The following is a 26,563-nucleotide window of genomic DNA, read 5'->3' as shown; positions in this document are numbered from 1 at the left end:
TGGCTGATGCAGGGCAGCGCGGTCTGGCCCCCAGCGTGGGGAACCTAGTGATGCCTATGTGCTGGCAGCTGAAACCAGCGGAACACTGTAGGCCCAACACAACACATGTGGATGAATATGGGTGAGGGAATGTCTGCTCTCAGGGCGGAGTGGGGAGCACACACCAGAGCCCCTTGGGCCCAAGACACAGAGGCTGGTTCTTCCCACTGCCTGCGGGAATCAGGTTGTGTCTTTCCTGAACATTTTGATATTTCATTTATCATGGGGTTTCTGGGATTAATTTTGATTCTAAAAAAGTATTGCATTAAAAGATAATTTATTTTGATTAGCAGGTTTCTTGGCTCCCACTCTGCTGCTCCCAGCCCTGCTCACCCCACCAGAGGGCAGTCCCAGGGAGGAAACTAGGGACCCTATGTCTTAACAATACTCATGCAAACAGCTGATTTATGTTTATTGGTATTTTTAATGTGCTAACTGAGCTCAAACTGCAAATGCAGGATCTCACAGGTGCTTTTAAGCTGCCAATACAATGACCGTAATAGAAGGTAAATGGTTTGACTTAACATGCACAACAAAATAAATGGGAGTGTTTTGAAACTTTAAGTAAATCTGTGACCAGCACAGAGGTACAGGACATTTCAATAAATATTTCAGAATGTTATGAGTTGTGTCTTTGGTAATATGCCACCAAAACAAAGTAAGGCTGACATAAAATTGTAATCATCAATACAAACCCTGACTCAAATTTTTGTGGTAATTGTAAGAGCCTCATTGTTCTTAATGATTACCTTTTCAGTAAATAAAAGTATAGGGTTAGAAATTATAAAATAAACTTAGATTAATAGAGCAGTACTCTTAATTTTTTTAATAAATTCATGTTCCATATCAGATTTTGTTTGGAAAAATCCCCCTGTCAAAAAGTTTGAAAACCACTGTCTTAAGAAGTAATTCAGTTGCATAAAAGCAAATTGCATAGTGTTTTAAGTTTCTATTACATTCTAAGTTTCTATTCTATTAATTTAGAAGAATTAATAGCATTTACAGTTCTGTTAATACTTAATGTCTCTCTAAGGGAAATATTTTTCTTGTTCTTTCAATCCTTAATGAATTGTTTCGTTTATGTGCACAAGATTTTTTTCTTGCATGTATATGAATAAGCTTTACCTTATAATCCAAATCCTCAAAACAGTTGAAGACCACACAATGTTTGCCTAAGGACTGAGAAACAAAGAAATTATTTTAAAAGATCTCTTGAATTATGACACAAAATACTAACACTAAAACTTCCAGAGTAATAAATGTCTTTAGTCTTTTGAGAAAACTGCAATCTCCAGATGAATTACATACCAAATTTAGAAATTCACAAAACTTAGTAGAGTATAAATGCACATACACTATTAGTTAGGTTGATTAGTGCATGGAATGCTAGAGTCATGTTTTTAAAACACATCAATGAATAAAACCTAAGAAAAAAGCATTTCAATGACATCATTCCAGGACATCCAACTATATCCTCCACTTTCATCAGTTACTTGTCTCTCCCTGTGTCTGTCTGTCTCTCTCTCTCTCTCTCTCACACACACACATACACACACACACGACCAGGTTGAAGTCTGTGTGCAGCTCAAAATCACCCATAACTGAAGGGCACAATGCTGCCGTTCACTCATCAGTTAGCACAGTCGAATCCCGAGAAAACAGAAGTATACTTGGCCTGCAGAGGTCCCACGTCCCAGCACACAGCAGACATTTTTAGTGAATGGATGAATTACACAACTTAACAAATGTGGTAAGGTGTTTGTTAAATGTTATGAACATCTTAATAGCAGGAATGGTGTAAATTTAAGATACTGTTAAGGTTTGCGTGACCAGAACAACCAGTATTTTTGGCTACCGAAAGCACTTACTTTGGCTAGATCTTTGACACTCTCCGTTTTGCCCGTGCCGGCGGGGCCCGTGGGACAGCCTCCAAGATTCAGGAGCAGCGCTCCGGTGAGGGTGAGCCAGCACCTGTTAGTAAGGGGCGTAATAACCAACCGGGGAGTGCAGCCCAGGTACTCGTAGCCGTACGTGAAGCTGGCGTCTCCTTGAGACACATAGCACAACTTCTCTTTGTCATTCCATTTATACTGCAAATGCCTGAAAACAATATTGTAAGTGTGCATATTATTTGGGCAAAATTAGTTTTAGTTTTCACATGTAGAAACATAACAAAGATTAACTGGGATGTTGATTAAAAAAACAAAAATGTTAAAACAAAATGAAAAGCACTATGGACAGTTCATCAGTGACGATGTTAGACATGAAATATTAGAACTCCGAATCCTACCAGCATGAGAGCACTTTCCCTGTGAGGAACACGGTGTCATGGAGTCCTGCTGCTTTGCTGTGATGTGGGCACCACACAAACAGAGGATTTATACAAGAATCATCCCCAAGAAGTGTATTACAGTTTTCAATAAAGATGTGGCTCAGACATTGTTCATTATAACCAGGATCCTGACTATGAGGGTAACTCAGAGAGATGCTATTGTGGTATTTATCTTAGGAACACTGAGAATCGTATGGCTAACTGTTAAGTTTTCTCCTCTATAAGGCTATGAGTAAAACTTGCAACCCAGTTGTAGCTTTAGAGTATGTATTCTTTTTCCCCAGATTTATGGAGATATTGACCCAGACCTTAGGGTTAGTTTAAGGTGTACAACATAATGATTTGATATATGCACATACTGTGAAATGATCACAACAGATTTAGGTAACATCTATCATTCACATAGTTATGAATTTATTGTTCTTGTGATGACATCATTTAAGATCTACTGTCTTAGCATCCTTCAAATATACAATTAAGTATTGTTAACTATGGTCGCCACACTATCCATTACATACATCCCCAGAACGTATTTATCTTATACCTGGAATTTGGTACCTTTGACCTCCTTCATCCATTATCCACATCCCCTGCCCCTAGCCTCTGGCAACCCCCAATCACCTCTCTGTTTCTATGAATTCAGTGTTTTTGGGTTTCACATATAAGTGAGGTCGCACAGTGTCTGACCTACTTCATTTAGGATAATGCCATCAAGGTCCATCCGTGTTGTAGCAATTGGCAGGACTTCCTTCATTTTTTATGGCTGTGTGATATTTCATTCTATACATTTTCTTTATCCATTCATCAGTTAATGAACGTCTTGGCAGCCCGGGGTGGAAAGAAAGATGGCGGAGGAGTAGGGGACCCTATTTCAACTAGGAAATTGAGCTGGATATCTACCAGACCACTCTGAGCACCCACGAAACCAGCCTGAGATGTAAGAAGATCTGGATCTCTACAAACAGAATATTGCAGGTGGTTGGTTTTGAGGTATGAAGCGGGGAGCCCTGATTCTACAGGCAGATATCAGAGGATAAACAGCAGCAGGAGGAAGCCTGTCCGTGGGGATCCTACACAGCCAGTGAGCGACAGCCTCGCGTGCTGGGGACAAGCACAGACTCACAGACTGGTAGCAGGGAAAGGACTTTAGGGCAGCCCCCTAGGGGGAAACCCGGAGTGGCGGGGTCACGCATGCGAACTGGGAGCGGCTGGTGGTTTTAGAAGCACAAAGGGCAGAGACGTGCCCTGACCTGGAGGCAGGACTGGGGGCGCTGCGGAGGGGCACACAAACCAGGACCCTGCAGTTTATAGCAGCACAGACAGAAACGGAGACGGTGTGGTCTGGAGAACTCACTGAAGAACAGACTGCGGTCTCTCTGCTCTGAGGCAGAGTGTTGGAAACGGTCTCTTCTGCTCTGACTCGCAAAAGAGACCAGAAAGCCGCCAGAGAACAAAAGCCCCCAAAACTGATTCCCGCTGAGCCCATCCCCCGCCACAGGGGGGCAGGGCAACTCCACCCGAACAGGGTTGCCTGAGCAACAGGGTGGCAGGCCCCTCCCCCAGAAGACAGGCTGGGAAAACAAGAGGCCAGCAACCCTAAGGTCCCAAGAAAACAGGTGCATCTTGCTTGGGTTCTGGTCAATAATTTGGACTCTATACATTCCCTCAACCACCCATCAACAGAATGACTAGGAGGAGGAGCCCCAAAATAGAAAAGACTCAGAGATTATGACTTATGCTGCAGATTTACAAATGGATGCAGATATAACCAAGATGTCGGAGATGGAATTCAGGCTAGCAATTGTGAAGACAATGGCTACAATGGAGAAATCAGTTAATGGCAACATAGAGTCTCTAAGGGCAGAAATGAAAGCTGAATTCGCAGCACTTAAAAATGCTATCAATGAGATCCAATCCAATCTAGATAATCTAACAGCTAGGATAACTGAGGCAGAAGAACAAATAAGCAACCTGGAAGACAATATAATAGATAAAAAGGGAATAGAAGAGGCCAGGGAAAAACAACTCAGAATCCATGAAAATAGAATCAGAGAAATAAGTGACACCATGAAGCGTTCCAGTGTCAGAATAATTGGAATCCCAGAGGGAGTGGAGAGAGAGAGAGGACTAGAAGATGTATTTGAGCAAATCGTAGCTGAGAACTTCCCTAATCTGGGGAATGAAACAAACATTCACGTCCTAGAGGCAGAGAGGACCCCTCCCAAGGTCAAGGAAAACAGGCCAACACCCTGGCATGTAATAGTAAAACTTGCAAATCTTAGAACCAAGGAAACCATCTTAAGGGCAGTTAGGGGGAAGAGATTCCTTACGTACAGAGGGAGGAACATCAGAATAACGTCAGACCTATCCACAGAGACCTGGCAAGCCAGAAGGGCCTGGCAAGACATATCAGGGTACTAAACGAGAAGAACATGCAGCCAAGAATACTTTATCTGGCAAGGCTGTCATTTAGAATGGATGCAGAGCTTCCAAGACCGGCAGAAACTGAAAGAATATGTGACTACTAAGCCGGCCCTGCAAGAAATATTAAGGGGGGTTCTATAAAAGGAGAAAGACCCCAAGAGTAATATACAACAGAAATTTGCAGGGACAATCTATAAAAACAACGTCTTCAGTGTCTGCCTTCGGCTCAGGTCCTGACCCCAGGGTCCTGGGATTGAGCCCCACATCGGGCTCCCCGCTGGGTGGGAAGCCTGCTTCTCCCTCTCCCACTCCCCCTGCTTGTGTTCCCTGTCTTGCTGTGTCTCTCTCTGTCAAATAAATAAAATCTTTAAAAAAAAATAAAGTCTGTAGTTAGAGACACAGAAGGACACTATATCATTCTTAAAGGGTCTATCCAACAAGAAGATCTAACAATTGTAAATATCTATGCCCTCAACATGGGAGCAGCCATCTACATAAGCCAACTGTTAACCAAAATAAAGAGTCATATTGATAAGAATACATTAATTGCAGGAGACCTCAATACTCCACTCTCAGCAATGGACAGATCATCTAAGCAGAAAATCAACAAGGAAACAAGAGCTTTGAATGATACACTGGACCAGATGGACCTCATAGATATTTATAGAACATTCCACCCTAAAACAACAGAATACTCATTCTTCTTGAGCGCACATGGAACTTTCTCTAGAATACACCACATACTGGGTCACAAATCAGGTCTCAACCGCTACCAAAAGATTGAGATTATTCCCTGCATATTCTCAGACCACAATGCTTTAAAACTGGAACTCAATCACAAGAAAAAAATTTGGCAGAAATTCAAACGTTTGGAAGCTAAAGACCACTCTGCTCAAGAATGTTTGGGTCCACCAGGAAATCAAAGAAGAACTTAATTCATGGAAATCAATGAGAATGAAAACACATCGGTCAAAAACCTATGGATACTGCAAAGGCTGTCCTAAGGGGGAAATACATAGCCATCCAAGCCTCACTCAAAAGAATAGAAAAATCCTGAACTCACCAACTAACTCTACACCTTAAAGAACCAGAGAAAAAGTAACAAACGATGCCTAAGCCATGCATTAGAAGAGAAATAATTAAAATTAGAGCAGAAATCAATGAATTAGAAACCAGAAACACAGTAGATCAGGTCAACGAAACTAGAAGTTGGTTCTTTGAAAGAATTAATAAGATCGATAAACCACTGGCCAGACTTATCCAAAAGAAAAGAGAAAGGACCCAAATTAATACAATTATGAATGAAAGGGGAGAGATCACGACTAACACCAAGGAAATAGAAACAATTATTAGAAATTATCATCAACAACTATATGCCAATAAACTGAGCAATCTGGATGAAATGGAGGCCTTCCTCGAAACCTATAAGCTGCCAAGACTAAAACAGGAAGAAACTGACAACCTGAATAGACCAATAACCAGTAAAGAGATTGAAGCAGTGATCAAAAACCTCCCAAAACACAAGAGTCCAGGGCCTGATGGATTCCCTGGGGAATTCTACCAAACATTCAAAGAAAAATTATACCTATTCTAATGAAGCTGTTTCAAAAAATAGAAACAGAAGGAAAACTTCCAAACTCATTCTATGAGGCCAGCATTACCTTAATCCCCAAACCAGGCAAACCCCACATCAAAAAGGAGAATTTCAGACCGATATTCCTGATGAATATGGATTCCAAAATCCTCAACAAAATCCTAACTAATAGGATCCAACAATACATTAAAAGAATCATCCACCACGACCAAGTGGGATTTATCCCCGGGATGCAAGGGTGGTTCAACGTTCGCAAATCAAACAATGTGATAGAACACATTAATAAGAGGAGGGAGAAGAACCATATAGGTCCTCTCAATTGATGCAGAAAAAGCATTTGACAAAATACAACATCCTTTCCTGATTAAAACTCTTCAGAGTATAGGGACAGAGGGAACATTCCTCAAGTTCATAAAATCCATCTATGAAAAACCCACAGTCAATAGCATCCTCAATGGGGAAAAGTTGAGAGCCTTTCCCTTAAGATCGGGAACACGTCAAGGATGCCCACTCTCGCCACTATTGTTCAACATTGTACTAGAAGTCCTAGCAACAGCAATCAGACAACAAAAAGAAATAAAAGGTATTCAAATTGGCAAAGAAGAAGTCAAAGTCTTTCTTTTCCCAGACGACATGATACTTTATGTGGAAAACCCAAAAGACTCCACCCCCAAATTACTAGAACTCATACAGCAATTCAGTAATGTGGCAGGATACAAAATCAATGCACAGAAATCACTTGCTTTCTTATACACTAACAACACAACCGTAGAAAGAGAAATTAGAGAAACGATTCCATTTACAATAGCACCAAAAACCATAAGATACCTCGGAATAAACCTAACCAAAGAGGTAAAGGATCTATACTCTAGGAACTACAGAACACTCATGAAAGAAATTGAAGAAGACACAAAAAGATGGAAAAATATTCCATGCTCATGGATCGGAAGAATAAACATTGTTAAAATATCTGTGCTACCCAGAGCAATCTATACCTTCAACACCATCCTGATCAAAATTCCAATGACATTTTTCAAAGTGCTGGAACAAACAATCCTAAAATTTGTATGGAATCAGAAAAGACCCCGAATTGCCAAGGAAATGTTGAAAAAGAAAAACAAAGCTGGGGGCATCACGTTGCCCGATTTCAAGCTATATTACAAAGCTGTGATCACCAAGACAGCATGGTACTGGCACAAAAACAGACATATAGACCAATGGAACAGAATAGAGAGCCCAGAGATGGACCCTCAACTCTATGGTCAAATAATCTTTGACAAAGCAGGAAAAAACACGCAATGGGAAAAAGACAGTCTCTTCAATAAATGATGCTGGGAAAATTGGACAGCCACATGCAGAAGAATGAAACTCGACCATTCTCTAACACCATTCACAAAGATAAACTCAAAGTGGATGAAAGACCTCAATATGAGACAGGAATCCATCAATATCCTAGAGGAGAACATAGGCAGTAACCTCTTTGACATCGGCCACAGCAACTTCTTTCAAGATACATCTCCAAAAGCTAGTGAAACCAAAGCAAAAATGAACTTTTGGGACTTCATCAAGATAAAAAGCTTCTGCACAGCAAAGGAAACAGCCAACAGAACAAAGAGGCAACCCACAGAATGGGAGAAGACATTCGCAAATGACACTACAGATAAAGGGCTGGTATCCAAGATCTAGAAAGAACTTCTCAAACTCAACACCCAAAAAACAAATAATGAAGTCAAAAAGTGGGCAAAAGATATGAAAAGACACTTCTCTGAAGAAGACATACAAATGGCTAACAGACACATGAAAAAATGTTCATCATCATTAGCCATCAGAGAAATTCAAATCAAAACTACACTGAGATACCACCTTACACCAGTTAGAATGGCAAAAATGGACAAGGCAAGAAACAACAAATGTTGGAGAGGTTGTGGAGAAAGGGGAACCTTCTTATACTGTGGGTGGGAATGAAAGTTGGTACAGCCACTTTGGAAAACAGTGTGGAGGTTCCTCAAAAATTTAAAAATAGAGCTACCCTATGACCCAGCAATTGCACTACTGGGTATTTACCCCAAAGACACAGATGTAGTGAAAAGAAGGGCCATATGCACCCCAATGTTCATAGCAGCAATGTCCGCAATAGCCAAACTGTGGTAAGAGCCGAGATGCCCTTCAACAGATGAATGGATAAAGAAGATGTGGTCCGTATACACAATGGAATATTACCCAGCCATCAGAAAGGATGAACACCCAACTTTTACATCAACATGGATGGGATTGGAGGAGATTATGCTAAGTGAAATAAGTCAAGCAGAGAAAGTCAATTATCATATGGTTTCATTTATTTGTGGAACATAAGGAATAGCATGTAGGGCATTAGGAGAAGGAAGGGAAAAATGGGGGGGGGGAATTGGAGGGAGAGATGAACCATGAGAGACTATGGACTCTGAGAGACAAACAGGGTTTTAGAGGGGAGGCGGGAGGGGGGACAGGTTAGCCCGGTGATGGGTATTAAGGAGGGTACGTACTGCATGGAGCACTGGGTGTTATATGAAAACAATGGATCATGGATGACCACATCAAAAACTAATGATGTATTGTATGGTGACTAACATAATAAAATTTTTAAAAAAATAATGAACGTCTTGGCTATTATAAATAATGCAGTGATGAACATGGGGTACAGCTACCTTTTTGAGATAGTGATTTTACTTCACTAGGGAAAATACAAAGAATTGGAATTGCTGGATCATATGGTAGTTATAGTTTTAATTTTATGAGAAAATGCTATACAATTTTCATAGTGGGTGCACCAATTTACATTTCTATCAATGACCTATAAATTTCCCTTTTCTTCACATCCACACCAAAATTTATTTCTTGTCTTTTTGATAATAGGCATTCTGACGGGTGTGAGGTGGTATCTCATTGTGGTTTTGATTTGCATTTTCCTGATGATGAGAAGTGCTGAGCAGCGTTTCCTGCACCTGTCAGCCATCTGTATGTCTTCCTTGGAATATGTCTATTTCAGTTCCTCTGCCCATTTTTTAATCCAAAAAAAATTTTTTTTGCTATTGAGTTGTAGGTGTTCTTTATATATTTTGGATATTAATCCCTTAGTGGATGCATGGTTTGCAAATATTTTCTCCCATTCAGTAGGTTGCCTTATTTTCTTGATGATTTCCTTTCTTGTTCAGAAGCTTTTGAGTTGATGTAGTCCCACCTATTTACTTTTGTTTTTGTTTCCTTTACTTTTGGCATCAAATCCAAAAATTATTGCCAAGACCAATGGCAAGTTTACTGCCTTATGTTTTCAAGTAAGCATTTATGGTTTCAAGTCTTATGTTCAAGTCTTTAATCCATTTCAGTTGGTTTCTGGGAGTGGCACGAGGTAGGGGTTCAGTTTCATTCTTTTGGATGGGGATGTCTAATTTTCCCAGCATCATTTATTGAAGACACTGTCCTTTCCTCATTGTATATTCTTGGCTCTTTTGTTATATATTGGCCATATATGTGTGGTTTTATTTCTGGGCTATTCTGTTCCATTGGTCTATGTGTTTGCTAATGCCGTACTGTTTTGATTACTACAGCTTTGTAATATAGCTTGAAACCAGGAAGTGTGATACCTCCAGCTTTGTTCTTCTTTCTCAAGACTGTTTTGGATATTTGAGGTCTTTTGTGGTTCCATACAAATTTTAGGTTTTCCTATTTCTGTGAAAAAGGTCACTGGAATTTTGAGAGGTTTTGCATTGAATCTATAGATGATTTTGGGTAGCATGGGCTTTTAACAGTACTAACTTTTTCAATCCTCGATCATGGGTTGTCTTTTCATTTATTTGCATTTTCTGCAATTTCCTTCATTAATGTCATAAGAGTTTTCAGTGTACAGATATTTCACCTCTTTGGTTAAATTTATTCCTAAGTATTTTATTCCTTTGGTGTAATTGTAAAAGGGATTGTTTTATTTCTCTTTCTGATAGTTCATTGTAAGTGGATAGAAATACAACTGATTTTTTGTATACTGACTTTGCATTCTGCAACTTTACTGGATTCCTTTATTAGGACTGTCAGTTCTTTGGTGGCATCTTTAGGGTTTTCTACACATATGTCATCTGCAAAGAAAGAGAGTTTTACTTCTTCCTTTCCAATCTGGATGCCTTTTCTTTCTTTTTCTTATTTAACTGTTCTCACTAAGACCTCCAGTACTATGTTGAATAGAAGTGGGGAGAGTGGACATCCTTGTCTTGCTCCTAATCTTAAAGAAAAAAGCTTTCAGCTTTTCACTGTTGTTTATGATGTTAGCTGTGGGCTCCTCATATATGGCTTTTACTGTGCTGAAGTAAAGGAATGATAAACTAAAGTAAAAGCTATCTGCTACCTAAGACCCAGGATTTGTTTTATGATTCAAGCACTAAATCATCATTTAAATTTTAATTTCCAGAGCTTTACTCGCCCTATTATTCTTCCCCTAGAACAGGGGTTCCCAAACTTGCTTGATTTACTGCACCTGTAGTATATCAGTAATTTTTTTCTTGATTACCATAGTCAAAAGAAATACCTCACAGTTAATTTCATTAATTTTTAGGTCCAAAGCAGTTTAAAGGTATTTTTGTCTTAATGAACTTGGTAGCTTATTTTTAAAATATATACAAATCAATTGAAAAGAAATGAAATTTTTATTTCATTCTTGAATAAGCACCGTTACTTACTAATGGGATGTGTGTACCTGTCGTGCGCTGCACAATTTCTCAAACCCTAGAATCAGATAGGATACTGTTAATTTTGTTTCCTATACCATGTTTTCATTTAGTGCTTGTTTTTTTATCAGGGCAACTGCCCAAAACATAGCTTTGCAAGAATAAGAAATCGTCATTATGATGATTCTAATGCTAAATGGTCTAATGTTAAACTTGTCAACTACTTTGAGCTAGAAGTTTGCTTGGTGTCTGACACATGATACATATCCCTTTGAGTCCTTCAAAAGTTTAAAATGTTTTGCAGTGAGAACTCAACTCTGTGAGTTCCTATGGGGCCTTGGGGCACCTTGGCATACAAGTTGGGAACTGTAGCCCTAGAATCATAGATGCTCAGAGAGTTGATTAGAATCATGTCTTTCCTATTTTACTTTTCTAAGTATGGTCTTCCACCTGTCATTTTCACTTTCAAAGAGAGTTACTAGAAAGTAATAATGACATACTGAACTTCTGAGTGATGGTTCATCAATAGAGCATATTTCTTTGGCAATTAAAAGTGGTATACAGTTATACTTCTGCAGTAAAATGAACATGTGAATATATATCAAATATATTCAGTAAAATTCAAATGGTGTTAGTCAAATATGTCAGCCTCTCTGCTCCCTTTTCCCTAGTTTAAAGGAAATTGTTGCATCTAAAATAAGGAAATTTATACTTGTGCAGAATTTCTTTAAAAATTAACTTTTCTTGAGAATCAAAGACCTTATGCAGTCAGGACAGTTATTTTTCCATGAACAGAGGAATCTCTAGAAAAAAAATAACTCAGAAGTTTGAAACTTCACATTTATCATAGGAATCTTATGCTTGCTCTCCTCTTCTCCCCAGGGTCAGTGGCTCTATTTTCCTACAGTTTCACATTTGTGGTGTTTCATATATGAAATATATATGTATGAGTATATACTACCAGGCTCCTGGTAGAAGAAAGGAAGCTCTGAGGTACAGAACTGGCTAGAAACGTTCTCTGGTTTGTTTCCCAGTTTAGAGTATTCCAGAATGGACAGCACACAGGGGAGAGTCGAGGCCTGAGGGAGGGCTGCACTCTGGCGGAATGATGGGAGGAGCAAAGCCTATCCAGGAAGATGAAGGAAGTTAAAATGAAGGGAGGGACAGTGGAAAAGAGAAGGAAGAAAGCACAGGCATAGGGGACTCAAACTGACACAGTTTGCCCAGAATTTCTATAAATCCCAGAAAATTCAAAGGCAGGTTTGACAAAATTTGAGGTAGAGAATGAATCTACCTAGAGGTAGCTGTGTGACGAGTTGTTTTAGGCAGAGTCATAACTGGGATCTACTTACCTTGTCCACTCAAAATCGCCCGCACTGGAGATGCCTTTCAGCAGTAAATCTCTCATGATGTCTCTGCAGTGCACGCAGAGCGTGAGCAATGCTCCCAGGACAACCTGTGTGCGGGAATTATTTGTGTCCAGTGCCACCAGCTCTGCAATCTCTTCTAGGTGACGGATCACACCAGCATGGACCTTCTCCAGCTCTGCTCTTGAATGAGAACTCACGAAACTTTTGATGCAATCATTATAAAACATGATCTGGCTCTGAAAAAGTAAGATAGAAAGATGATCATTGAAAAATAAACTTTATAAATTAAACCAGATGTTTTCATGATGTCTCTGTGTGTGTGAGTACGTTTGTGTGTGAAAGAGAGCTTACACATTTGAATGTATTTGAGAGTTAGACACTGAATTTGATTAATGCTCGTGGGGCCTTATTTTTTAATAAATTGAAATATATTTACCACCAATAGTTCTAGTTTCGAAATCTGATATTCTTAGCCATCATCACTAGACTGAGTAATAACCCAGGATAGTAATAATGGTAGAAAACTCCAGCATGCAATTAGGACCGTGTGCTGAGCAAAACCCAGAAATACTCTTTTTAGAATATGTTGTCTGTGATCATAATTTTCAGAAACTCTGTAGTCCTTCTGTTATTTGATCCATCTTTGAGGCTCTCTCCCTATGTGCCAGAGTTGTTTTAAGAAGGCCGCTGGCTTAATGTCACATTGACCTGGAAGTCAGTGGAGGGGAATACGTCAGGAGGCTTGTAGGTTTCTGGTCCGTGATTGGGTGAACTGTGATTTCGGTCCCTAGGATAGCACCTACTGAAGGAAGAGCGTGCTGGAGGTGAAGGGGCACAGTGAGTTCGTCTTGGGATTTCGTGAATTTGAAGTGCCTAAGTCTATAAAGAAATAAACATTGGAATACTTAGCATAGGGTAAGAGGTATAGTGGTGGGACTTTTTTCCAGAGCAAGGTGAAAGGGGAGAGGATGTGGAACCTGATGCATCAGTCCGTGTTCTTGGCTGCATGCAGCAGAAACCAACTCTGACTTTCTGAAAGGATATGGCAGATCAACAGGAGGCGAGAGACCATGGCTTGGGAAGCAGGCAGAAGGGAGTCTGGGCCAGGCGGCAGGAACCGTTGTCAAGGCCACAGCACAGAGGAGTCTGGTCAAAAGTCACTGCACTGTTGCATTTGAAGCATTTATTCAAGAGTCACAGCCTCACAGAGAGCATCTGATGGGCCGAGTCCCCTTGCTAGGTTGTGTCAGTGCGGGCTCTGGGGAGGTGGGCTGTGAACCAGATCTTTCTTTCCTTAGACAGCTAGAAGGGGAATGTCCACTGCTGTGGCTTGGATAAAACTGCACTGAAATTCTCAGTGGCCAGAACACTCAGGCACGTTATCATCCCCACTCCCCCAACGCTCCATACGCAGAAGTGCAGGAGAAGGGGACGTTGTCAATAGTGCACTGGGATGGGAAATTAGCAGCAGGCTGGGCAGACAGGGGAGGAAATTTGGTAAAGTCTGTTCAATGATTTCAGTTCAAGCCGCTTCTTATTGGTCAGCATGTTTGGAGGACCAGGGACCTAGGGATGATCTTCTCTTTGTAGAGCAGATCTGATTGTCTGGACGCCTGGTCAACCACAGAAATGTCCAGACTGATTCATCATTTTGCTGCCTTTGTAGACAACAGCTTACACAAGTCCTTGCAGCTCAGGATCTTCGAGTATTTTATCAATATTCAGTCAAGTGCACGACGAAAGGGACCGGGGAGATCGGACATCATTATTTGTGTCCAGAATCCCAGGTGATCTGAACAGAGACGTGAGAGTTGTGGTGGGGCAAGGCACAGTGAAAGGGTGTGATGCTATCTTTAAATTTAAGAGTCAAGTTTGCTTTACAAACACTTGATGATGGTACCTCATGGGGCTGGGCTCCATCAGTGCAGGAGAACCACTGTCCCCAAGTGCGTGGGGACTCTCATTGCCGACAGATGTAACAGACTTTTCAGACCTCTCCAGGGCATTTTAACATGATGACCACTCACTGTCTCCAGAGGAAAGTCAGTCCAGTTCGCCCTCTGCTCCCGTAGCTTCCAGGACGCCTCTGGCATTGTCCTTCATGGAGCCCCCTTCCTTCACCTGCTTGCTCAATGGGGGATGTCCCCTGGGGTCTGCCCTCATCCTTCTGTCATTCTACATGGTCTACAGGGGAATTCCCTACTGTCCTGGCTTTAACCACTACTTCACAAGCTCTCCAAAGAACCACGTGTTTTGGCTTCCTTTGCTATCACACACACCTCGTTTCTCTTCCTCCTTTGAGGTCCAGAACAGCGACACTTGGCAGAACAAAGGCTCCCTGCAAAGACATCCTTGAGCGAATCCCCAGAGCCTGTGCCGTTGCCACCTGACATGGCAAAACGGACTTCACAAGTGTGATGAAATCAAGACTTTCAGATGGAGAGAGTATCCTGGGTTATCTGAGTGGGGCTAGTATGACCGTGTGTACCCTTAAACCTGGAGAACTTTTTCTGCCTGCGAGCAGAGGGAGGTTTGACTACAGAAGAGCAGACAGATGTAAACAGGGTTGGCTTTAAAAATGAAGGCATGCCAGTGGCCTCTAGAAGCTGGGAAAGAGAAGGGAAAGGACTCTGCCCCGAGCCTCCGGGAAGGAATGCAGCCCTGCCAACACCTTGATTTTAACCCGCGACTCCAGAGAGGACTTCAACCGACACAACTGTGAGGTAACAAACGTGTGCTGTTTTAAGCAACTAAGTTTGTGGCAACTTTTTAATGACAGCAATAGACACCAAATACAATGCAATAAAGGGATATCCCTGAGAAAATAATTTATGACTTATTTTCATTCAACATTTTATTATGAAACAATTTTAAAACCATAAAAAAGTTGAATTATGAAACAAACACCCATATACCCACCACCTATATTCTAACTAATTTTTTGCTATATTTACTTTCTCACATATCTGTCCATGTATCCATTCATCCATCCATCTCATTTTTTGATGCATTTCAAAGTAAGCGACACGTTTCAGTATCCGTTGTAATGGTTTATTTCTAAATCTTTGCTTTCTTTTTTTTTTTTAATTTATTTATTCATGAGAGACAGAGAGAGAGAGAGGCAGAGGGAGAAGCAGGCTCCCGAGGAGCAGGGAGCCTGATGTGGGACTCGATCCCAGGACCCTGGGATCATGACCTGAGCTGAAGGCAGACGCTTAACCATCTGAGCCACCCAGGTGCCCTAAATCTTTGCTTTCTTGGCAGAATAGCCACAAACTAACTCACCACTGTGAGGACCACTTGTCCTGGATGAGACACCACCCATGTAGAAAAAGTCTGGCAGCTCCAGTCTTCAACCCCTTGACTTACAAACCTACAAAAAAAACCCATTTTATTTCTATTATTACGTGTAATCACACTGGCCATTTAATGATCAAGCATGACAACATCACGAGGGGATTTTCCTTTAGGATCTCTCGTTTTTTAATTCTAACTTAGGTATATGTGTATGGGACCAAATGCTAGAGTTGATACAGCCTTATTCATTCATGCATAACGCATATTCCTTAAATTTCCCTTTAATAACGCCGGTACTTCTCCAATAGAGTCACTGAGTTTCTGGGGTGGTAAAACTAGAAGGGGGAGATGATACGCATTAGCTTTGAATTTCTAATACTAGCAATGACAAAATCAGTATTTAAAATAATTTGAAACCATCAAATGAATTTTAGCAGTAAAGCCTAGCTTTAAAAATTAATCATAAGGGGGAAATACAAGTCAAAACCTCGATGAGATACCACCTCACACCAGTCAGAATGCCTAAATTTAACAAGTCAGGAAATGACAGTTTCCAACATCCCCGATGTTGGTGGGGATGCTGAGAAAGGGGAACCCTCCTACACTGCTGGTGGGAATGCAAGCTGGTGCAGCCACTCTGGAAAACAGTATGGAGGTTCCTCAAAAAGTTGAAAATAGAGCTACCATACGACCCAGCAATTGCACTACTGGCTATTTACCCCAAAGATACAAATGTAGGGATCTGAAGGGGTACGTGCACCCCGATGTTTACAGCAGCAATGTCCACAATAGCCAAAATGTGGAAAGAGCCCAGATGTCCAACAACAGATGAATGGATAAAGAAGATGTCGTGTATATATATATATACACAATGGAATACTACTCAGCTGTCAAAAAGAATGAAATCTTGCCATTTGCAATGACATGGATGGAACTACAGGGTATTATACTGAGCAAAATAAGTCAATCAGAGAAAGACAAGTATCATATGATCTCACTGATATGAGGAATTTGAGAAACAAGACAGAGGATCATAGGGGAAGGGAGGGAAAGATGAAACAAGATGAAACCAGAGAGGGAGACAAACCCTGAGACTCTTAATCTCAGGAAACAAACTGAGGGTTGCTGGAGTGGAGGGGGTGGGAAGGATGGGGTGGCTGGGTGATGGACACTGGGGAGGGTATGTGCTATGGTGCGCGCTGTGAATTGTATAAGACTGATGAATCACAGACCTGTACCCCTGAAACAAATACTAAGGAAAAAACAGGATTCATGAAAAATAGGCAGACATTTTTATTTAAGATCAAGTTAATATGTGCCGACAGAGTATGTCTGCATATTGTTACAGTGGGTTTGTTTCACTCAGAAGTGTTTAGTTTCTATACAGTCAAATCGATCAATCTTCACATTTCATCACTGACATCATGTGTCAGAAATTCTCGACACTAAACTTCACTCATTTTCTTCTACTTCGATGGCTTATTTTCTTACTCACCAACTTAATTTAGAATTTAGTTTACTGGGGCACCTGGGTGGCTCAGTCATTAAGCGTCTGCCTTCAGCTCAGGTCATGATCCCGGGGTCCTGGGATCGAGACCTGCATCGGGCTCCCTGCTCCACGGGAAGCCCGCTTTTCCCTCTCCCACTCCCCCTGCTTGTGTTCCCTCTCTCCCTGTGTTGCTCTTTGTCAAATAAATAAAATCTTTCAAAAAAAAAATTTAATTTACTTTTATTTTTTTAACTTTTTTTAAAGATTTTATTTATTTATTCATGAGAGAGAGAGAGAGAGAGAAGCAGAGGGAGAAGCAAGCTCCCCGCTGAGCAGGGAGCCCAATGAGGGACTCAATCCCAGGACCCTGGGATCATGACCTGAGCCAAAGGCAGACGCTTAACCATCTGAGCCACCCAGGCGCCCCTGAATTTAATTTACTTTTAAGATGAATATTGGTTCTTCTAAATTTTGCTGTAATTGCAAATGGTGTCTGTTCTTATTATTTTCTTCTTATCACTGCCACTGAGGAGAAATAGGTTTATAACAACTTTCTATATATTTCAAAACAACATCGGTGGCAAATGCATGTTTCATTAATTAAAATAACTTTCTATTTTATGTCTTTGTTTTCTTTTTGCTTGCTGTTACATGACCTGTCTTTCCTGCTTTTATTCACAACTTTGTGTAGCATTGCTTTATCTCTCAAACATGTAGTTCCATTTTTCTTTTGACAAAAATCTTCTTTTAATTAAGATCTTACTTCTACTTTGACACTTTCCCCGTGTTTATATTTATATAAATACACACACAGAGCACACTATATTTTATTTCCTCCAGGGTTTTGGAAATATTTATTCTGATTTTTTATAGCCTCTTGGGAGACAGTGGATCAAGATTTTTGACTTCATAATCCTGTCTTCATCATGAACCATATTCCTTCAAATGACAGATAATATATGAATACTATATAATAATACCTATGTCATATATATTCTACATACACACATATGTACATGCACACACATAGAAAACCCTGGAACACAAGAAAGTGTGCTCCAGGGCATCCACAACTTGAAAAGTTGGATTGAATGACAGAAAGAAGAGCAGAGCCACCAAAGAACACTCCTGCTAAGTTTGACAAACCCAAGAGGGAGGCAGGGCTGGCTCTTCGGGACGATGAGGAGAGAGCTTTCTAAGTAGGGACTGCAGTGGCCTCTGCCTGTCCCCACACCCCCCGCCCCCTACTCAGCGGCTGGTGGCCACCGTGAATGGAAATCTCTGAGGGCCAATGAGGCTGGAGAGAGAAGCAGAGTAGGGCCTGCAGTCACACCACACATCCTAAACGCCGTTGGGAAGCACAGGGAGGAAGGGAGGAAGTGGAGAGAGGGGAAGAAAGGAACCAAAGTTCGTGGACCCTGGCATGCTCCCATAAGACGTGGCCGGTGTATCTGAAACAGCGCTGGAACCCGTGCGCCGGGGAAGTGACAAAGGCAGTTTGCAGCGTCCAGGAGAAATGGAAAGGAATGTCCATGCACTGGAAGGTGCGCCACTCCCAGCCTGGGGCTGCGCATCCATCCTGCGACCTGCAGCCAAAGGCACAGGGGGCCGCTGTGATTCCCAGGAGCACCCGCTGGGAGAGGGAGAGGGGCTCGCCGGTCTGACTGTGAACAGACAACCAACGGAAGCAGGAACCTGGGAAAGCAGTGTTAACAAAGCTCACGCAGCCACAGACCGCTCCTTTACTGGTTCTAACACCGGCTGAAGCTCTCGGAGATCAGGGGGCATCTCTGGCATCTGATAATCACTCCACCAGCAAGGCGTGTGCCGTGTGAACATGCTCTGGTGAGATCAAACACCGCCAGGCCCTGCGATATTTGATGAAAGAGAAATCATTTCCCCAAAGGGAATAGTGCAACTATGTACTCAAAAGCTCAGGAAAGGTTCCAGGTAGAAGATGCTGTTTTGCCAAATTGAATGCGTGATGAAGATAATACCTCGCCGTTCTGTCACGTGTGAAAACAAAAATGCTGCTTTTTCCAAAACCCAGCCTCAAAGGGCAGCCCCTGCTCTGTGTCCTCCAATCCCAAACGGCTGTCCCCTGATCTCTACCCAGCTGTAATCAAGCCCCACACCGCAAGGCCTGCCTGAAACCAGACTGCAACAGGACACACATCCCAGTTTAACCCTTCCTTTCCTGGGCTCTCTGGGGGGGTCTCAGTAGGGCTTCTCCTTTACCCCACACACTCAGCTCTGTCTTATCAACACATTGTTTGGGTCACATTTTGGGGAGCTTGCATTCAACAAATTGGATTTGAACTTAAAATTAATTCCATTCAACTAACCTGCAAGAGGGAAAAATAAAAATATTTGCCACTCACAGATGTTTTCCAGAAAAAATTACTTGGAAATATACATAGCACAAGGAAAACAAATTCTAAAATGTGAGATCTATGAATCAGTAATGAACAAAAACAAGACAAACCAAGAACCTTACTAAGACTAGATAATTACTAATCCATAAACTGAGAACTAGCACCATTTGGAATAAAATCCTGCATGATTACACAGAGGTGGTGATGGAAGGGTATTATGAAGTGATCCATGCTCACTGCGGACAAAGCAGAGATATTTACTGTAGGCTTTGATAAAAATATGTTTCACTTTGTACATTAACATTTAAAGAGTATTCACTAGATAAAAGGAACTGCTGATGACTTTGGCATGGCTGCCCCAAAAGACATGAAGAAACTCAATATAACAACAGTAAGTGAAACCCCCCAGACCAAAAGCCTGGTGATTGGAAAACATACAATGGGATGGGGAGCAGTGAAGGAGGAAGGCACATGCATGCAAAGGGTACCTCGAGAGTTCAATGAAAGGACCCTTTGCAGACATGGGGGCAAGGTCAAGGGTGCCAAAAGGGCTGGTGACACAATTATTTATTAGAAATAAATGCTAGAAATAAAAAAAAAAGGGTAAGGACAAACCCACAGAAAAGGAGGAAATGTTTAATACGGTTTTCTAGAAAATAAAGTAAGTGGACCAAAAAATGAACAGGAAAATCAAGGGAAGTTCAACATAAGGAAATTCATGACAACCACAAATTAAAGGCAAAAGAGTATTTGAGTTTCTTGACAGATTCATTAAAAAAACTTTGAACAAATGAGACAACCTTTAATTATTAAAAACTTTGCACACAAGGAATGGAATAAAACTCTTTACTTTGATGAGGGGTATATTCCAGAAATCCAAGCATCATAGCAAACGATGAAACGTTAGAAATATTCCCAGTAAAATTAGGAACCAAAGAAGGATGTTCACTGTCATCTGTACTTTTCAACACTGCACAAAATTTGTCATCCTAAATAACAGGAAGAGGAAGAGACATTTCTAAAAGGACTGTAAAAAAAGAGAAAGAACTATCATTAATAGTAACTGATAAGATTGTCTGACAAACGAACCATAAGAGACGATGGACTCTGAAAAACTGAGGGTTCTAGAGGGGAGGAGGGTGAGGGGATGGGTTAGCCTGGTGATGGGTATTAAGGAGGGCACGTACTGCATGGAGCACTGGGTGTTATGCACAAACAATGAATCACGGAACACTACATCAAGAACTAATGATGTAATGTATGGCGATTAACATAACAATAAAAAATTTAAAAAAAAAGATTGTCTGACAAAAGTCCCAGTGCAACAAGTGAAAATCGGTTTGTCCCTCAAGTGCCCAAGATGCATTTTTCGGGGTTCCTTGCCCTCAAACTTAGACATCTGGCTCTCATCACGTCACCCCAGGGAAGAATTGGAGCCAAGGAAAGTCATCCTGGTTATTTATGGAAGTAAGTAATAATCTGCTCTGCTCTAGAAGTCTTGTGTTGGCATTCAGGATCATATTCATACATATAGATATTAAAACCCCAAGACCAATAAACAGCCTTTTTATAACTAACCACAAATAATTAGAAATGCGCAAGACGGCTCTAGGAAATTCGTTGAAAAGTTCACGCTCTGAGGCTCTTTCTTCACTCTAAATGGACTGGAAGTTACAAAGGAGAACATTACAAGGACTGAACCAAGCAAGCACTGCAAGGAAGCAGAAGTGGGGTGGGCTGCAAACTGAGCCTGCTGCACACGGGGTCCTCAGAAAGCTGGCAGCAATGTGCTGCCGTGAGTCCAGCTCCTGGCCAGTTTGCAGATACGCGTGAGTCCCAAGCACACAGAACCCGCCCGAATGCACTCCCTGATCATGCTTTCCAACTGATATTCACACTGTAAAAAATGCTTATTTTCCCTTCAGCCATGTGCTGTCATGTTCTATCAAAACCCATTTCATGAAACACTTTACTCCATACATCTCTGCAGATACTTCCCACTTGGATTAGCAGATAATTAACCAAGCTTAAATATATATAATGTAATCTTAGGGTTAAAAATTGTACTCACTTTTTCAGCACATCAAACATGCTCTTCTCTACATTCACCAGCCACTGTTCCACAGCACTTCTTACACGAATTTTCCTACAATTTTTTCAAAAATAATTTGCAAACAATTTTTATCCATGTTTCAGTCCTTTGATAAGGCTGTAGACTAACTTTTCTACACTTAGACCATTCACAGGCCAAAGGACCATAATTCTCTAATTTTGTTTTTTCTAGATCTCAATTTGGAAAGCTACGCAGACAACATATCACCTAACTTTAGGGAATTCTGACATCGAAACCATGGATTTACAAAATTAAGAGGTTCCGGTAAAACACGAACTGACGAAGTAGGTAAGTTATATCACAAAGCTCTTTAAACAGCCAGCCGAGGTCAGGGTTGGGTTAGGGACTCTTGCGGATGGGAACACTTGGACGTAGCATGTTTTCATCAACTCCCATCAGGAGCCACATGCCACAGGCTGGCGGGCAAACTGGACCAGTGTGGTGGCAGGACCCAGTTGTTGACACCGGCCTGGAGCTGTTCACAGCCAGCCGGGCCGGGGATCGGGGGCCAGGGGGCAGCATTAACAACACCAAACAAATAGTAAATTTCCTTCATAAGTGCCTATAATAAAATCCCGTTTTGGCATTCAGGATAATACCAATGAATATAGACATGGAAAAGTAAAAATCTGCATAAGTACATATCTTTGAAGAAATCATTTGCTTAGCAAACTTCTACGAAATATCAGAAATTTCCAAACAGAGGTTTTAAATAGTGAAGTTTTATAGAGTCTGAACGCTTAATTCATAACACATATGTCCTACTTGGGCAACAGAAGAGTTTCCCCCTCAGCAGATATGAGCATTATCACAGCAGGAGGACCGATTTCTTGTTTCCATATCAGTAATTGTTTTATATTTTCAAAACACTTCACAAGATGAGGCTGTGGACCAGAGACAAGTGTCAATAACACTATAAAATTCTGACCTGGTTGGGAAATAATGTCACTGAGCAGAGAATAATAATATTACCTGTACAGACTCAGGATTTCTGCTATCAGCTAGAATATCAAGGAGTTCAGCGTTGCTAAGAAAGTAAAATCTCGGGAAAATCATTCTTTTAATTTCAAGGTAGTCCTGTCCAGAACCAAAAGAAATTGCAGTTCATAATGTATGTTTAATCATGATAGGATCACAGCCTCATTTGGGCCTACATTTGCACACAAAAAGCATGATATTTAAATTGCAGTATACATAGTAGCAGGAGTAAAACGAAGAGCCCATGCTTAATTGATTCTTAAATTGCTAAATTAATTTTTAATAAAGACAACGAAAACAAATGAAAGTAAAACCCAAAAAACTCCACCCGTAAACACACACGCACGCAGACACCCCGCTGTACGTGGGATCACCAGCACTGACTTCCCACGCCCCCACCTTTCTGCTTGTTTCCAGTCCTCAGGGAATAGGTCGTCACCTCACGTCCCTGCTGCTATGTACACAGCCCCTCCAGCCCCAGCCCTGCCCACCGCTTAGCTGCACTCACACCTGTCTTCACTCCACTCCCCCTTCTCCAGAGAAGGAAACGCCCGTTTCCACATTCCAGGCAAGCCTTGCGTCACTGATCACTCTCCTACACTTTCAAGCTCTCCTTTGCAACAGGCTCCCTTTTACCTCTCTCTCATTAAAAATATTCGTAAGCAGCCCCCTCTTGCACTTTGTTTTTCTCTAGCTACTGTCTACTTGCCCGCCTCCCCTCCTAGGTCACAGTGGATCGTCTATTCATGAACAGACATTTTTCCAATGAAGACATCCAAATGGCCAACAGACACATGAAAAAGTGCTCAACATCGCTCGGCATCAGGGAAATCCAAATCAAAACCTCCATGAGATACCACCTCACACCAGTCAGAATGGCTAAAATTAACAAGTCAGGAAATGACAGATGTTGGCGGGGATGCGGAGAAAGGGGAACCCTCCTACACTGTTGGTGGGAATGCGAGCTGGTGCAACCACTCTGGAAAACAGTATGGAGGTTCCTCAAACAGTTGAAAATAGAGCTACCATATGATCCAGCAATTGCACTACTGGCTATTTACCACAAAGATACAAATCTATGGATCTGAAGGGGTACGTGCACCCCGATGTTTATAGCAGCAATGTCCACAATAGCCAAACTGTGGAAAAAGCCAAGATGTCCATCGACAGATGAATGGATAAAGAAGATGTGGTATATATGTACAATGGAATATTATGCAGCCATCAAAAGGAATGAAATGTTGCCATTTGCAATGATGTGGTTGGAACCTTAGGGTATTATGTTGAGTGAAATAAGTCAATCAGAGAAAGACATGTATCATATGACCTCACTGATATGAGGAACTCTTAATCTCAGGAAACAAACTGAGGGTTGCTGGAGTGGTGGGGGGGTGGGAGGGATGGGGTGGCTGGGTGATAGACATTGGGGAGGGTATGCGCTATGGTGAGCACTGTGAATTGTGTAAGACTGTTGAATCTCAGATCTGTACCTCTGAAACAAATAATGCAATATATATTAAGAAAAAAAAAGAAGAAGATAGCAGGAGGGGAAGAATGAAGGGGAGCAAATGGAGGGGGAGACGAACCATGAGAGACGATGGATTCTGAAAAACAAACTGAGGATTCTAGAGGGGAGGGGGGTGGGGGGATGGGTTAGCCTGGTGATGGGTATTAAAGAGGCACGTTCTGCATGGAGCACTGGGTGTTATATGCAAAGACTGAATCATGGAACACTACATCAAAAATTAATGATATAATGTATGGTGATCAACATAACATAATAAAAAATTTTAAAAAAAAAAGAAAAGATCGTTTACCAACTCAGGGTCTTTGCTTACTCATCTCTCAGCCATCCCCAGGTCCTGCCGTGCGGCCCCGCTGCTGCATCTGACGGTTGGCTCTGTCCCTCATTCTGCCTGGGAAGTCACTCTCCTGTTTTTCTTCATCCCTCAGTCACTTCTTACCATTTGCTTTCAGGATCCCTCGTGGTCCCCACTTGAATGCCGACATGGCGCAAAGCCCATCCCTCCTCCACCTGTCCTGCCCTTCCTGGGCTGCTGGCTCCATGGCTCCTGTCACTTCTCCCTGCCGCAGGTCTATATACCCAACTGCTGATTGCAGATGTTCATTTGGCTGTCCCATAAGTGTTAGATTTTCAACATGTCCAAAACGTCCTTGTTTCTACACAAGCCTCTCCATCCTCCTTCCTCTCCCTGCACTGGGATCCCCTCACACTTGGGTGCCCAAGCCAGAGATCTTCGCACAAGCCTGGACCTCCTTCTTCTCTCCTCGTGCCCGTCTGAAGCTCCTGGATCCACCTTCCTTAGTCCCTACCATTGTCTTACCTTAGTCTCCCAGGATTTCTAGTCTTGTAACGCGGTTCTTTTCATCCATTCTCACTGACCACCCCCCTTGTACACATAACTCTATGCTCTCTTCTAGGGAGACATTTCTAAATCGAATCATTGCACTCTCCTGCTCAAAATCCTTCATTATGATATTCAAGGCCCTTCATCATCTGGCCCTGCCTCCCTGGGGAATCTCATCACTGAGCCATTTGCAAACTAGGTTCCATCAGTACCATCTTGTTTATGTCTCCAGAACATGCCACACTTGTTCATGGTTCCAGATCTGAACTTCCCCCTTGCCTAGGATGCTCTTCCCACCCAGCCACCCACACAGAGTGACCCTTTTACCTGCCTAACTCACACATTCTTCCAAAACCCAGCTGAAGGATCGCTTCTCCCAGGCTGGGTTAATCTCTCTTCTTTCATGTGACCATACCACCCGAACCATCACAGCATACATCACATGCTAGTATCTCTCTACTTTGGTTCCTATAATAGATCTTGAGTTCTGTAATAGTAGGGAATAATCTTGGGAGTCCCAGCACGTGCTATGTACCTGGTATAAAGCAGGTGCTCAGTATGTGAATAAATGGAAAATTACTGGTTGGTAATGATGCTTAGTAATAGTCCAAAGATACGCTAGAAATAATTAGAGGGCTTATCTCCATCTTTACTCAGTAAACTTGCTATTATTAACCAGATCATGGATTCATATAGCAGAGGGTCTTCCTGGGCAGAGAACTTTCTATAGGCTATAACTACCATATGTGGGTATTCTGGAGAAGTCATCACAACCACTGTGATTTGTGTTCAACAAGGAAAAGATATAAAAACCCAGAGAGAGATCTTGGTTTATGAAGTGAAGTGAATATATTCACCAGGAATCTCAGATATTAAAACCCGGTATTTTAAAATATGTATGTCTAGCTGACAAATGTTTTGGCAATGTTTAAATATATGGAATAATTTATAAAATCATCAAACGAGGACTTCTGGGGACAATGGTGGAGTAGGAGGACCCTGAGTTCACTTTGTCCCCCAGGTAAACCTAGATAACACCCACATCAATATAAATAACTCTGAAAATGACCCGAAGACTGGCAGAACAAACCCCACAATTAAACGCAGAAAAGAGGCCGCACCAAAGAAGAGAGGAAAGGCAGAGAGGTGGTGGGGAGCTAAGTAGACTTGTGGGTCTGTTGGTAGAAGCGACACACCCACAAGCACAGACGGGGGGGGGGGGTGGGGAGGGGAGAAACAGACCCTCTCACAGGGAGCGGGCGGGGGGCAGATGAAGCCTCCTGACATTTGGCTTTGAAAATGAGATGGGTCAGATTTTGCAAGTTCTTACAACTAGCAGGACTTAAAACCTGGAATTTTAAACATCAGAGGCTCAGCTCTGGGAGAGCTGGAAGGGAGAGAGAAAACAGAGTCCCCACCATTAAACAGACTGCATGACAAACAGCCCCACAGAGATACAGCACAGAAGCTGCAGTTTGCAAAACGCCTGGGG

The 26,563-nt window shown here is 41.8% G+C and overlaps 1 protein-coding gene across 12 annotated transcripts in view; it reads right to left on the bottom strand.

Moving 5' to 3' along the window:
* Window positions 1-26,563, bottom strand: part of DNAH14 (dynein axonemal heavy chain 14) — a 342,249-nt gene that overhangs the window by 203,336 nt on the left and 112,350 nt on the right. For all 12 annotated transcript variants that reach the window (XM_073899845.1, XM_073899844.1, XM_073899854.1 and 9 more), the window contains 7 exons: window positions 22,697-22,801; window positions 22,490-22,608; window positions 21,683-21,757; window positions 15,736-15,823; window positions 12,433-12,686; window positions 1,908-2,139; window positions 1,165-1,218 (listed from right to left, as the gene is read on the bottom strand). In XM_073899845.1, the coding sequence (XP_073755946.1) occupies window positions 1,165-1,218; window positions 1,908-2,139; window positions 12,433-12,686; window positions 15,736-15,823; window positions 21,683-21,757; window positions 22,490-22,608; window positions 22,697-22,801 (927 nt within the window). The remainder of the gene's footprint in view (window positions 1-1,164; window positions 1,219-1,907; window positions 2,140-12,432; window positions 12,687-15,735; window positions 15,824-21,682; window positions 21,758-22,489; window positions 22,609-22,696; window positions 22,802-26,563) is intronic.

The sequence above is a fragment of the Callorhinus ursinus genome, unplaced genomic scaffold (genome assembly GCF_003265705.2).
Source record: "Callorhinus ursinus isolate GAN/ISIS: 27379988/994484 unplaced genomic scaffold, GSC_fseal_2.0 scaffold13, whole genome shotgun sequence".
NCBI lineage: Eukaryota > Metazoa > Chordata > Mammalia > Carnivora > Otariidae > Callorhinus > Callorhinus ursinus.
This window is presented reverse-complemented; position numbering and strand designations above follow the sequence as displayed.